The sequence below is a fragment of the Oncorhynchus kisutch genome, linkage group LG15 (genome assembly GCF_002021735.2).
Source record: "Oncorhynchus kisutch isolate 150728-3 linkage group LG15, Okis_V2, whole genome shotgun sequence".
Taxonomy (NCBI): domain Eukaryota; kingdom Metazoa; phylum Chordata; class Actinopteri; order Salmoniformes; family Salmonidae; genus Oncorhynchus; species Oncorhynchus kisutch.
Genome location: NC_034188.2, coordinates 36,167,455 through 36,183,540, shown reverse-complemented (window position 1 = coordinate 36,183,540; position 16,086 = coordinate 36,167,455). Strand labels below are relative to the sequence as shown.

The 16,086-nt window shown below is 41.9% G+C and overlaps 1 protein-coding gene across 1 annotated transcript in view; it reads right to left on the bottom strand.

The window, feature by feature from the left end:
* The window catches only part of LOC109906023 (gamma-aminobutyric acid receptor subunit alpha-2), a 57,090-nt gene that overhangs the window by 5,146 nt on the left and 35,858 nt on the right, over positions 1-16,086 (bottom strand). Inside the window, exon 9 of the mRNA XM_020503665.2 lies at positions 12,758-12,960. Coding sequence (XP_020359254.1) covers positions 12,758-12,960 — 203 coding nt within the window. The remainder of the gene's footprint in view (positions 1-12,757; positions 12,961-16,086) is intronic.

The window sequence follows — 16,086 nt, the reverse complement described above, 5'->3', positions numbered from 1 at the left end:
CAATTGCAACATTTGGTTAAAAATATGGCCTAGGAATTATCTCAAATGAGTGCATAAAATACATAATAATAATTCATGAAAATTCAGATTTTCGGAGGGGGTTAAAGTTGAATGAACAGTATAAAACAATCAGAATGGAGAGAGACGCATTGAAATCACTTAGAATGTATGACCATCTTAGGGTCACGCACTACTCATAAAGCAAATTTAGGACTTTTATTATTCAAAACCATAAAATACAGTCAGATACAAATACAGATATGATATTTTGGCCAGCACTAGTGTGGAATGATGACAGGTGCCAGTTTTTCGTTTCTAATGGGATGCAACTGAACCAAACGTAGCTTGATTGAATCTTGTAGGATAATATTTTCCGCATCATTATTTCCTCTCTAGCTACTTTTAACAACATGATATTGCATTGATACTGCCTTTTCACAAGGAAATGGCTGCCGCAGGCCGTAACTCAAACAGGAAGTACCAGTGTACCAGTGACGTGCTCAATATGGAAGTGGTCCGATGAAGCGGATGCTAAGCTACAGGACTGTTTCGCTAGCACAGCCTTGAATTTGTTCCCGGGATTCATACGATAACATTGAGGAGTTTACCACATCAGTCACCGGCTTCATTGATATCTGCATCGACGACATCGTCCCACAATGACCCTACGTGCATATCTCAACCAGAAGCCATGGATTACAGGCAACATCCGCACTAAGCAGATTACAAAGCGAAACCTATAGCAGTGAAATGCCCAGAGCCTACCAGATGAGCTAAATTCCTTCTATGCTCGCTTCGAGGCAAGCAACACTGAACCATGCATGAGAGCACTAGCTGTTCCGGACAACCGTATGATCTCGCTCTTCGTAGCCGATGTAAGACCATTAAACAGGTTAACATTCACAAGGCTGTGAGACCAGATGGATTACCAGGAAGCGTACTCTGAGTATACTTTCAACCTCTCCCTCACCCAGTCTGTAATACCTACATGTTTGAAGCAAACCACAATAGTCCCTGTGCCCAAGAATGCCAAGGTAACCTGTCTAAAGGACAATTGCCCCGTAGCACTCGTATATACAGTATGTAGCCATGAAATTCTTTGAAAGACTGGTTATGGCTCACATCTACACCATAATCCCAGACACTCTGGACCCATTCCAATTCGCATACCACCCCAGCAGATCCACAGATGATACAATCTTTATTGCACTCCACAATGCCCTCTCCCACCTGGAAAAGAGGAGCACCTACGTGAGAATGCTGTTCATTGACTATAGCTTAGCATTCAACACCATAGTGCCCTCCAAGCTCATCACTAAGCTCAGGACACGGACTGAACAACTCCCTCTGCAACTGGATCCTAGACTTCCTGACGGGACGCCCTCAGGTGGTGAGGGTCGGGAACAACACATCCACCATTCTGACCCACAACACGGGGGCCCTCAGGAGTGCGTGCTTAGTCCCCTACTGTACTCCCTGTTCACCCACAACTGGGTGTTTGCGAATGACTCCAGCACCCTCATTAGGTTTGCTGATGACACGATGGTGGTTGGCCTGATCACAGACGACAATGAGACAGCCTATAGGGAGGTGGTCAGTGACCTGGCAGTGTGGTGCCAGGACAACAATCTCCCCCTCAACATCAGCAAGACAAAGGAGCTGATTGTGGATGACAGGAAATAGAGGGCCGAGCACGCCCTCATCCCTATCAACAGGGCTGTAGTGGAGCGGGTGGAGAGCTTCAAGTTCCTCTGTGTCCACATCACTAAGGAATTATCATGGTCCACACATACCAACAGCACCCCACAAATAACACAAAAACAGAACACACACTATACAACACATTCCTTAATGTGATCAACATATGTTTTCCAAATTTTGTCAAACTATTCTGTTTTTTGTTTACATTTATAATATACAAAATCCAACAGTATGCAGCTAGTTAGTTCAGTCCTTCAGTTTGTTATTGAGGATGAATATGATGGCTATACATAACTTTTTACAGCACAACATTATCGGATATTGATCACCAATATTTACATTTCCCAACAGACATAATCGTGGAAATGGATGGATATAAATTCCTAGACACAATGAAATGATAGCACATACGTCATCCCAAAATCGTGGCAGTATATCACAGGACCACAGCATACAGCATGTAAAGGGTTCCTTTGTGCCTTATTTAATCTCTAACAGAGATGTGACATTTCTGGGTGCATTATATGCATTCTGGCAGAAGTGTAGTAAATCCTATGAATAATCTTAAATTACACGAGTTTATGTCTTAGGTTGTAGAGGCAGGTATGAACATTTTAACATATGTGACCAATGGTTCTCCTCAATTTCATCCTTTTGATCTGTTTCCCATTTTTTCCCCCTTATAGGTTGTGAACCATCAGGTAGAGTTTCAATCAACCCTTGATATAACTTGGCAATCAACTTCTCTGGCATAGCAGCTTCTTTCAGTGTTTGTCTTAGGTTCAATCCAGATTATGTTGAAGCGCTTGAACAAGATTTCTGAGTTGTAAGAATTTAAAGAAACGGTCCGTGGATAATCCAAATCGTTAAGAGATCCGTCATAATACACATGCTCAAAATGAACGATGCCACTTTGGAACCACCACTTAAAGGTGTTGTCACATCTGGAGGTAAGGTGTGGTTATTCCAGATAGGGGTGCCTGGCAATATTGGTGCTTTCCACCTCATGAATTTGTGTACATCTTCCCCAAAAAGTGAGTATACAAAAATATAAAGGCAACATGCATCAATTTAAAAGATTTTACTGAGTTACTGTCACGGATTCCCCCGGTACTGCTGCTCATTCCATGCACCAGCTCCGGAGGGCCAAGTCACCGGCCTCTAGGCGTCACTGAACTGTTTCATGACGCACACCGGATTCCCATTCCCCCTGATTAGTAATTGTATATACTATATGTGCCCTCTGTTCACCATTGTTTGGTCGGTTATTGATCCCATGTCCTTTGGTCTGTGAGTACCTGTGATTTGTTATTTCGGCATTCGTGCTGCGTGTATTGTGCACTTGTTATTACGGGTCTCGTCAGTGTATGGTTGTGCATTTGTTATTATGGGTCTCACCCCATGTAGTGTATTGCGGGTCTCGTCCCGTGTATTTAATAGAGGTTTGACCTTGCTCTTTTGTTTGGGTTTACAACCCTGTGTTTTTGTATACGTGTCTGTTTTGGGCTTTGTCCCTGTGCATTTTCATGGCATGTTGTATATTTTGGGTGGAGTATTAAACCCCACTATTACGAATTCCTGCGCCTGTCTCCAATCATTTATACAACATGACAGTTACAGTTCATTTAAGGGAATCAGTCAGTTGAAATGAATTCATTAGGCCATAATCTATGGAATTCACATGACTGGGAATACATATATGCATCTGTTGGTCACAGATACCTTAAAGGGTAGGGGAGTGAGTATCTGGTGTGACCACCATTTGACTCATGCAGAGCGACACATCTCCTCATCATAGAGTTGATCAGGCTGTTGATTGTGGCCTGTGGAATGCTGTCCCACTCTTCAATGGCTGTGCGAACTTGCTGGAACACACTGTCATACACGTCGATCCAGAGTATCCCAAACATGCTCAATGGGTGACATGTCTGGTGAGTATGCAGGTGTCATGACGTGGCCCTCTTTGGATATAGCCAGCACCAACTCTCTCTCTCTCACCACCTCTCTCTTCCCCCTACACCCAGGCTCTGTTATCTCAGGTCGTAAATTCCCCCCGGCCATGCAGTATAGAGAGGGTTCACAGTAGAACAAAGGAACTTCTTCTACCTCACAGAACTTGAGAACTGAACAATATCCATGTTTTGGAGAATGTGGAAATGGTCGGTGGAGAATCCAGCTAAGACCGGTTCATTTTGTTTTCTGATTGTGACCTCAGGAAAGACAATACAGCCACATTACCATAACTCTGTTTATACAGGGGCCTCCATTCTGAGGCATGTATCTAATTATTGTATCAAATGAATGAGTAAAGATGAAACTATTTGTGAAATTATGTAATGTGATTTTAAACTGTTTAATGAAAGAGAATCCAATTCCCTTTAAAGTTGAACTAAATCATTGGCCCGCCCCATGACCACAGACATTGATCTGGCGTCGTGGGACAACCCCTTTCTACTGTTACGAATACAACCCCCACCTGGAGGAATTCCCTTTAGACCAAGCGTACCTCGATTACCGAGAGGGCTAAGGTTTGAATAGAGACCAAGCGCACCTCGATTACTGAAAGGGTTAAGGTTTGAATAGAGACCAAGCGCACTTCGATTGCCGAGAGGGCTAAGGTTTGAATAGAGACCAAGCGCACCTCGATTACCGAGAGGGTTAAGGTTTGAATAGAGACCAAGCGCACCTCGATTACCGAAAGGCTTAAGGTTTGAGTAGAGACCATGCGTACCTTCAGTATAAGCTAAGTTTGTAATGGTTGTTAAACTCTGAGACTACTGATACCGACAGAATAAGAGCAAATCTTCGATACTAATTACTAGTCTGCAGCTAGAATTTATGTCAACTGAATGCGAAGACCAACAACAGCCGAAACACCTAGTCTATAAGAACATTTCTGAATGTTACTCTGAAGTATCCATTCCAACCAAAGGGACACGGAGAGAATCTCGGTTGAACTTTCCAACAGAAAAGGACGATTCCAACAGAGATCACGATGACACACTGAGCGTAAATATATATATATTGATTGCAATTATTCCCGAATGAGTGAGCGTTCATGTGCAAAGGATGAGCATTTCAATTATTATAATTATCAACTGTGTAGTGTCTTTTGCGCCCTTCTCAGTCCTTTTGTCTACCAAGCCGCCATACCGGTTTAGCCCACTAGGGCACATCCCCTATAATTTCCTTGTAACCATACCTACTGTTTGTTTGTTTGTTATGCATTTCTGTGATATTTAGTTAGTTAGGAAATAAATGATTAAGACAATTGATGTATGGATGATTCATAGCAAAGACTGGGTTCGTGCAGATAACCAACAAATTACGACGTTTGGAATAAGACTAACGTGAGGTAAAGAATAATTAATTAATTAGAAGACTAATTGATCAAATATTAAAATATCTGAAAAGTTATATTAGGAAAATTATAACTTTGTAATCTGAAGATTTTCCTTGGTGCCCCAACTTCCTAGTTAATTGCATTTACATGATTAGTTTAATCACGTAATAATAATTACAGAGAATTGATTTGATAAAATAACAGTCTTCACTTTAATAATGCCAAAGACATGACACAGGTCATGGAAGAACTGGGACATTTTCAGCTTCCAGGACTTGTGTACCGATCCTTGCGACATGGGGCTGTGCATTATCACGCTGAAACATGAGGTGATGGCGGCGGATGAATGGCATGACAATGGGCCTCAGGATCTCGTCACGGTATCTCTGTGCATTCAAATCGTTATCGCTAAAATGCAATTGTGTTCATTGTCCGTAGCTTATGGCTGCCCATAGCTTAACTCACCATTCATCCGTGAAGAGCACACTTCTTCAGCATGCCAGTGACCATCACAGGTGAGCATTTGCCCACTGAAGTTGGTTACGATACTGAACTGTTGTCAGGTCAAGACCCTGGCGAGGACGACGAGCCACGCAGATAAGCTTCCCTGAGACAGTTTCTGACAGTTTGTTCAGACATTTTTCGGTTGGCAAACCCACAGTTTCATCAGCTATCAGGGTGGGTAGTCTCAGACGATCCCGCAGGTGAAGAAGCCGGATGTGGAGTTCCTGGGCTGGCGTGGTTAAACGGGGTCTTCCGTTGTGAGGCCGGTTGGACTGGGACATTTTCTCTGGCAAAAGCTCTGGTGGACATTCCTGCAGTCAACATGCCAATTGCACACTCCCTCAACTTGAGACATCTGTGGCATTGTGTTGTGTGATGAAAATGCACATTTTAGAGTGGCCTTTTATTGTCCCCCAGCACAAGGTGCACCTTTGCAATGATCATGCTGTTTAATCAGCTTCTTGATATGCCACACCTGTCAGGTGGATGGATTATCTAGGCAAAGGAGAAATACTCACTAACAGGGATGTGCATATGTTTTAGGGCTGTCCCCAATAACAACAAAAATCTTGGTTGAAATGTTTAAACTTATTTTTCCATATATAGACAGACATACCCTATGTGTTTGAATAAAACCAACTACATATGCACTGAGCTTGTTTGATGCTTGAAGCACGCTGTTTAATTAAATAATTAAGACACAAATGACTCAAGAAAGAGCCCGATGTCGCAGCTGCCCTTGACCAGTAGACCCATGAGGCGGCGCACAATTGACCCAGCGTCGTCCGGGTTAGGGGAGGGTTTGGCCGGCCGGGATGTTCTTGTTCCATCGCCCTCTAGCAACTCCTGTGGTGGGACAGGCACATGCACACTTACACTGTCGCCAGGTGTACAGTGTTTCCTCCGACACGTTGTTGCGGTTGGCTTCCGGGTTAAGCGAGCATTGTGCCAAGAAGCAATGTGGCTTGGCGTGGTCGTGTTTTCTGAGGACGTATGGCTCTTGATCTTCGCTTCTCCTGAGTCCGTACGGGAGTTGCAGTGATGGGACAAGGCTGTAACTACCAATTGGATATCACGAAAATTGGGGAGAACAAGGGGTAAAAAAGAAAGAGCCCAATGGTCACACTGTGTTAACAAAAATGACAGCAAGTGCCTGTGTGGCATGTTGTCTCGATCTCTACCCTACTGTAGCGAAAAGCCCCCGCAGCAAGTGTTTTATTGCGCTGTCTGCGCTGAAGCTGCAACATAATTTCATCCATTTAGTTTCTTACTTGTTTCTGACTGAAAAGTTCTGTTACCAAAATCCCTCATTTGTTTCGGGAAAAACATTCCCTATTCCCTCAACCCTTGCTCTCTCTACGTGAAACATGTAAGCATCGTATGCATGTGACCAATAGGGCCTGACCTATAGCATATCATAATCACATCAATAAATTGGTTATGACAAACTAGCCTATATTTTGAAATATAGGACACGGTAAGGTGCACTTGGGCCTACAGCTCAATGGTGGTTATACAAGGAAACAATACAAAGCCTACTAATGATAACGACATTACTTATTGTTATAATGATGATCATAAGAATAATTGTAATAATAACAAAATAAGGAGATCAAGAAAAAGGAGGGTATAAGAGTGAGAGTTGCGTGCATATGTATAAGAAACAGGTGCTGTTAGATTACAATACATTTTTTTTCTGCCTGTTTGTAACAGTGTAAACAACACTAAATGCATTATAAATGATTCCAGTCTGTTCTAATGGAAAACAATTCTAAAGCCTTTATTACAGCATAGCAAAGATTAAAAACAGCCAAATCTGTGAAATAGCTTTATCTGACATTTTTCAGTTGCTTGAGGTTTGGTGCTCATGGAATCAGCAGGCTATTAAACAAACACTCAAACAGGCAACATAAGCAAGATCTGTCTTATTTCTGTAGATATATATATATATGGATGATTTATAAATCCAGGCACATTTAACAGTTAGGCTATTGTTTACAGACCTAATTAAATTGGGGTTTGCTCTCTCCTCAATTTTCTTAGACAGGCTAAGCCCTATTCGCATGGGACTAGAATTACTAAAGAACGTTGGTTATGTATTTATTACCCCAAGACGTCAGTTATTCCAGAGGACGATTCGGACGGGATTCGTTTTTTACAAACAGCAATTCTTCATTTTTTCCCCCCAAGGAATTGACAGTTATGACGGAAGCCTGGAAGTTATTTTCTCGCCGTGAAAATATTTGAACAAGTCCAGGCAATAGCAGGGCTACACTGATAACTTGAACTTGGTTCCCAAGTTTCTAAACCATACCGATCCATCTTTGGTATAGTGTTTCCATAACATTTGAATTGAGAAAGTGTGATCATAATCATTAGGATATTTTAGCAATCCGTAGTATACGTCCCAAATGCCTCCCAACCTTCAGATGTGAGCTAAACAGTGCACTTGCATTTGAGATGCGTTTTAAGGCTATTGGGCGCAAGTGTATGCTGTTTGCAATGTATTAACAGCAAGGGGTTACATTATATAGGCGCAAAAATTACTGATGCATTTGGCAATATTCAATTCACACCCACAAAATATATGAACAAAAACATTCACTTCGTTCAATTTATCGAATCAGTTATTGTTTTCTTGCTCAAACCATGAGCATCAAACTCCAATATTTATCTCAAAACATAGGGATGTCGATTCGCGCGGTACTAAGTATTATCAGAGGACCTTGGAGTTCACCCAAAAAACCTGTAGGTTATTCTGGCTGGAATTGTTACTCTCCTGCCATGTACAAATTACCGACATTGCAGATTCGGACGTGACTACAATGACAGATGTGGTGTTTTGCGCTTGTGCACATAATTGCATTACCTGACCACCCCCAGTAAATCAAATCCCGCCCGAATAGGGGTTAAAGCAAGGGCTGTTCCCTCGTCTCTACTGTAGTTGCCTCTGCCACATTGTTGCCTCAATCCCAATATGCTGGTTAATTTAGTTATTATGCACATAGCAACATAGGGAAAGGCGCCAATTCTACGGGGGACTGAAGACTATGTTTCAGAACTGCGGACAGCGACCATATCCAATGCGGGATAAAGCTTATTTGTAATAAAATAATATTAGATTTATTAGTGTTGCACCATTAGTTTTTTACATAATACAACCATATACAATTTCTGTATCACATGTTTTAGAGTGATGACAGTGCCATCCTCATGGCCTCCGCAATGGATTAGTCCACTGAGACAGGTGTGAATCAGACAGGTATCTTGTGCACCATTAAAAAGATAAATTAAATTGCGACTACTCAACTAAAGAAATCTCGGTCGACCAACAGCCTATCGACCGGTGGACTAAATGGGGTCAGCCCTAATTTGTTTACATCCCTGTTAGTGAGCAATGCTCCTTTGCCAAGATAACCCATCCATCTGACAGGAGTGGCATATCAAGAACCACATATGTCTCAAGTTTAGAGGAAGCGTCCAATTGGCATGCTGACTTGCAGGAATGTACACCAGACCTTAACTTAACTTAACTTCCTTTTTTATTTTTATTTTTATTTAACTAGGCAGGTCAGTAAAGAACAAATTCTTATTTTCAATGACGGCCTAGGAACAGTGGGTTAACTGTCTGTTCAGGGGCAGAACGACAGATTTGTACCTTGTCAGCTCGGGGGTATGAACTTGCAACCTTCCGGTTACTAGTCCAACGCTCCAACCACTAGGCTACTGATGTCCACAACATGATGCTGCCACCCCCGAGGATCACGATTAGGATGGTGTTCTTCAGCTTGCAAGCCTCCCCCTTTTTTCTCCAAACATAACGATGGTCATTATGGTCAAACAGTTCGGCTTTCTAGCCATCGCCACTCCATTTTTTCATTTTCCATTTGTTTTGTCTTGTTCCCTGCACACCTGGTTTTCATTCCCAATCACACTACATGTATTTATTCCTCTGTTACCCCTCATGTCTTTGTGTGAAATTGTTTGTGTGTTTTTGTACGCACTAGGCTAGCATTCGGTTTTCTGTGTTATTACACAAAGCTTGTTTGTACTGCTGTACATTTGATGTTTTGTGACTGTTTTGTGACTGTTTTGCGCGCTTTACACTTTGCCTTGTAGGCTGGAGGTTTTTGACGCAGCTGTGTCAGACTGTATCTCTCTCCTGCCGAAATAAAGTGTGCGCCTGTTCACAATTCTCTGCTCTCCTGCACCTGACTTCACCACAAGTACGCACAAGCCTGACCCATACCAGCATTCCCAATCGTGAAATCCATAGATTAGGGCCTAATGAATTCATTTCAATTGACTGATTTCCTCATATGAGCTGTAACTCAGTAAAATCAATGGAATTGTTTGGGCTGACCCCAATTAGTCGACTGGTCGATTGTTTGATTGTTTGGTCATTAGGCTGTTGGTCGACAAAGATTTGTTTTAGTCGAGCAGTAACAAATATATATTTTTATTTGCGGCCATCTCAGTAAACTAATTCATTGCTGAGGCATAGACTAAAAGCCAATTTATGCCTGATTCTAAAATGTGGTCGCAGGCTCCATATGGAGGGTGTGCCTCCAGAGGCCAAATCAACCTCTGTACCTCATCGCCATGTGCCTCCCAAATGTTGTAACAATGCGGAGGGCACCGTATAGCTCCGCATTGACATGATTGGTTGACGGTAGGTGGAGGCGATACATCCTGTAGAAACACAAACTCACTTCCTTGACAACAGCACTGCACTGCTCTGCGAAACTAAAGAAGTATGAATGCCCTGACTTCTGCTGAGGCCATATCACCGTAAATGCTGCATGGCCAATGCAGAAGTCGGATTGACCGTGCACCCAGATGCACAATTGCCTTCTCTCTCCAGAATGCAATGTCTCCTGCCAATTTGTGCACATTCACTGTTTCCTAACTTAATTGTGTGAATTGCTTGCGTTTGATTGTTAGTGTATATCAATTTCCCATGACATATATCCCTAGTAGTACATTTACCATTAATTCTTAATGTACAATGTTTGTTACTTTGGTTACAGTTATTTATTTTAATACATTCAATATGATTATTCCAGTATTCCTGTTCTCATTGTCTGAGTGCACACATTGTTTGCAGAATGCACAACCTATACTGCAGTTGTGAAAAACACGTTTATTTTTATTTTTATTCCATTTAAGAGTTCTGTCACTTTAGTCATTGTCTTTAGTTTGGAGCGCTCCTGTCAATGTTGAGTAAGGACACGCATGCATAGAAGTAGACCTATAGGCTACCTGGCCTGCTTGCAAATGTAGGCATATAAATGTGTTCATTTGGGGATCTGATAGTATGTCTGATTGGCTTAACACACCACCACTAATGATCTGTGGAGCTTCTCAAAGTAATGTTTTCTTCACCTCAAACAGCAAGCAAACAACGTCTGTTTTTACATCCATTGAGAATTATAATAGTTCCTCAATGTATTTGAAAAATCGTTCCAGCTCTCTCGCTTTCGATAACCACAGCATGAAAGGGAAAAATGTCATGCTCTGATCCAGTGGACACGTCATAAAATAAGCTTCTTATCAGTGCTAGACTTGGATTGAAATAGGTTCCGGTACTCATTTTGGGTGCCAGTACTGTTTATATGTAGGTGCAGGAGCTCCACAATACTTTTGAACTAATATTCTATAAGAGGAACAGGAGCTCAAGCAGTAGAACATTAGAGGTGGCACGCAGATCGGTAGAAATGGTAAGATAAGGGGCCTCCCGAGTGGCACAGTGGTGTTCTATCCCAGACTGTTGTGTTGTCCGGGTTAGGGGAGGGTTTAGCCGGCTGTGGTTTCCTTGTCCCATCGCGCTCTAACGACTCCTTGTGGTGGGCCGGTCGCCTGCAAGCTGACTTCGGTCGCCAGCTGGACAGTGTTTCCTCCGGATTAAGCAAGCAGAGTGTCGAGAAGCAGTGTGGCTTGGCAGGGTCGTGTTTCGGAGGGCGCACGGCTCTCGACCTCACCTCTATTTTCAAAATTCATGTTTATCTTTTTCAATATTCCTACATGAATATAAAACAAAAGTTATTGAAATCAAAATACTACTCATATTACGCATAATATGCTTTGTAGCACCTATGGAGTCTTAAAGCAGGCTGGGTAAATATGCCAACTTTGATAATAATTTTTCAATTATGCTTTTAGATACAAATGTCCAGTATATGTAAACAATCCTTCCTCTGAAGGACTCTTCTATTCATTACATTTTGTGAAAATCTCAAAATCTGGTTCTTTTTTTTGTTTAGGTTTTGTGAGGACTCACTGGGCACACACTGGTTGAATCAACATTGTTTCCACGACATTTCATTGAAATTACATTGAACCAACATGGAATAGAAGTTGAATTGACATCTGTGCCCAGTTGGGAATCACTCATGAAATGCTGCTTTCCATTCTACCGACCTAGCCACTGTAATTTCCCAATCAATTCAGCTGTCATACTATAGGTTAGCGGTACATGGTTAGTGATTCTCTGATCAAAAGTATTATATGATATGTATTTTCATTTACTTGTATTACTTTGAATGAGCACTGAAATATCCAGTATATTTAAATATATATGCTTTTTTAAAGATGAATACGGACATTCTGAAGGATGTATTCAAACTCAGTCCCAACCGTTCCCAACCGTTCCACTTGTTTTTTTGTGGTGTCTAACTAATGAACTGACGCAAAGTGTGTCACAGCAAATGTTTATTACCCCCACAAAGTCTGATTCACTTCAAACTGATCTTCCCACACAGATAGTCTTTTTCACTGTATGGCTCTCACAGTTTCCCTCTCCATATGTTATTTTCTGTAATCTCAACCCATTTAACCTGGCTATGCTTCATGGGGTCCCAATTTAATATCCCTCCCTGAACATAAAGTTTTAAGAAAGCCTGTGACCTTCTGTGTTTGTATCACCATATTGTTTTCTCTGATCTGTATGGTTGTAGGCAACTATATGTGTGTTTATACATTCATTACGTAAATCCGTTCATATGCACATGGTCTTCGAGCTCCAGTATTCCCTGTGGCTGCCGCACAGGGAACGACCTGAATGCTGATGCAAACACAACACATTCTGAGGCCCTCTGGTTGGATATCATATGGAAATGGGTTGGGCCCCATCAAAACAAAAAGATCACTATGGATTCTCTCTGAAAATGCTGCATGTCAGGCAATCGGAGGGAGATATGCTTCCATTACCTTGTCATTCACAATGCTCTTCCCATCCCAGGCCCAGCCGCGCTTTGTGAAGTAGTTGACGGTGGCAAACTCAATGAGGGCGGAGAAGACAAAGGCGTAGCAGACAGCGATGAACCAGTCCATGGCCGTGGCGTATGCCACCTTGGGGAGGGAGTTACGAGCACTTATACTCAGGGTGGTCATTGTCAGCACAGTGGTTACACCTAGGGGAACAGCAAACAGTTTCAGTGTGGTCAGTTTCCTTAGATTATAATTCAATCATTTTAAGTACCTTATCTACAGATACCATGTACAGCCAAGTAATTACATTCTGGTTAGCAAAGAAGAGTAGGTGTATAGTAAAAACTATTTTATGTAACATCTTGTACAAAAGGCTGTGGAGAAATAGTAGTTATCATAGTGCTGTAGAATAGATCGAAGTTCATCATATCAGAGCTGTAGCTCCGCACACCTGTGAAGTGCAGCAGAGCATGCTGGGCGATCTCCAGCTCCTGTGTTTTCCTCACTAGTTAGCCAGTGTGCGTCCTGGCTGATATGTAAATGTAGGTACATATTTGAGTCGCAACAAAATTGAATATAATGTTGCAGATAGGGTTCCGAATGACAGAATTTGTGACCTGTTTCAGGAAACTAGGCGTATGTCGTGGGTCACTGCTTCACAGGAGAACCGTTTGAACGTAAACTTTTATTTTTGATCAAAATGCGTTTTTTTTTCAAAATGCCTTCTCGAACATGTGAACTTTCATGTGCCTTAATAACAAACGTGTATGCTATCTGTAAATACGAACAGACATTTTTAATTACGAGCCTCATTGGTTTAGCCAAAGAAAAAGTAAACTACCTTCCCGCTAGCCATGATTGGCTGAGATAATGAGTGGGCTGGATATGCCGAGAGATGAGTTTGAATTGGTCTGCCATATAGCACGCTTCTGTCTATTTGAGCTGGTCAGTATGTCTAGGTAATCCTGTCTAACGTGTATTAAAACTGCATAAGTGGGGATCTCCAATTTCTGGAGGACTGAGTTTTATCGAGAAGGAAGTGGAGAAAGCACCTGTCTCTGGATTACATCTCCAAACGAAGGGCAGTCACCTCCAACCATGAATGATGTATGTAAGCTACATTTTCAGATATTACATGTTTCTTATTCATTAGCTATAGCCTAATGTTAGCAAGCTAACATTGAACCTGGTTGGTTAGCTACCTGCAGATTCATGCAGGGTAGTGATGTCATGAGTTGTCATTATGGTTCATTGTTTACCTAGTTAGCTAGCTAACATTCGCTGGCTCGCTAGCTAACATTATATGTATGACCTTATTATTCATATCTCAGAGCCATTTGCTTAGCTAGCTAACATTGAACCTGGTTGGATAGCTCCTTGCAGATTCATTTGAATTTTTATTTCACCTTTATTTAACCAGGTAGGCTAGTTGAGAACAAGTTCTCATTTACAACTGCAACCTGGCCAAGATAAAGCAAAGCAGTGCAACACAAACAACAACACAGAGTTACACATGAAATAAACAAACATACAGTCAATAACACAATAGAGAAAAAGTCTATATACAGTGTATGCAAATGAGGTAAGATAAGGCAATAAATAGGCCATAGTGACGAAATAATTACAATTTAGCAATTAAACACTGGAGTGATAGATGTGCAGAAGATGGATGTGCAAGTAGAGATACTGGGTTGTAAAGGAGCAAAATAAATAAATACAGTATGGGGATGAGGTAGATAGATGGGCTGTTTACAGATGGGCTATGTACAGGTGCAGTGATCTGTGAGCTGCTCTGACAGCTGGTGCTTAAAGCTAGTGAAGGAGATATGAGTATCCACTTCAGTGATTTTTGCAATTCGTTCCAGTCATTGGCAGCAGAGAACTGGAAGGAAAGGCGGCCAAATGAGGATTTGGCTTTGGGGGTGACCAGTGAAATATACCTGCTGGAGCGCGTGCTACGGGTGGGTGCTGCTATGGTGACCAGTGAGCTGAGATAAGGCGGGGCTTTACCTAGCAAAGACTTATCGATGACCTGGAGTCAGTGGGTTTGGTGATGACTATGAAGCGAGGGCCAGCCAACGAGAGCAGACAGGTCGCAGTGGTGGGTAGTATATGGTTCTTTGGTGACAAAACGGATGGCACTGTGATAGACTGCATCCAATTTGCTGAGTAGAGTGTTGGAGGCTATTTTGTAAATGACATCGCCGAAGTCAAGGATTGGTAGGATAGTCAGTTTTACGAGGGTATGTTTGGCAGAATGAGTGAACGATGCTTTGTTGCGAAACGAATCCGATTCTAGATTTCATGCAAGGTAGTAACGTCGTGAGTTGGGATTATGCTTCACTGTTTACATAGCTAGCTAGCTAGCTAGATTCCTTAACAAAAGACTCCACTATACAAGTAACCATTTTGGGTGTGTTTGTAAATTCAGCCTGGCCATCTTCTCCGATTTCAGAGCACTCTCGTCTGAGTGTACCAGAGAGTGCAGAATAACTGATGAATTTACAAATGCTCAACACCCTTTGAATATGGCCGATATCAGTAAACGTTGGCAAAAAGCATAATTAAATTGTTGCCAGCAGCACAGTTACAGTCACCAACGCTCTGGATAACATGAAAACAGCCTAACCAGCTCTGCTAGGGCGAGTAAAATGGTTAGCCAGTTAGCTTGGGTGCTTGACTGCCAGATCAACGTTCGGATCAACCCTACTCATCGGCCAGAGCGTCCGGTGTGCGGACTGTAGCATATGACATTCCATTTTGTAGCTCTAAAAGACTCAACTTTTATCCAATTTAAAAATCACAATTTTACATGTTTCTACATAAGATGGTCGGTCACATTTTACGTGTACAACATCGAAAGACCTGCATCACTATACTGAGAGCTTTTCCATTTCTAAAAAGACACATTTGGGCGTTTTTGGAGCATTTATTCAAGCTTTTTCAGAGCCCCCTTACTGCACAACGCGGATGAAAAAGTGAATCGGTGGTTGGGGTAAGTTTCTCAAAAACAAGTGAAATCGCAAAAAAAAGTGTCTGGATGCCATTTACATCAAACATGAAGTAAAAACATTGTCTCTGCAAATAAGAGATGAGCCTGTATTTACTCAAATTGTATTTTTAAGAACTAAGGTTGAGAATAATCGCTTGAATTTCTTTAACCAATTTTTTTCTTATCTGCAGAAAAACATGAATTCGCTGCCCACTTCGCCGAGGGTATACTATCTGTGGCACTGAAATATGAGGAGGCTTAAAGGGACACAGAGAATAATAAACCAACCAACTCCCCCTTTTCAGAGCAAACCCAATCCTATCTAGAAATGTCCTGA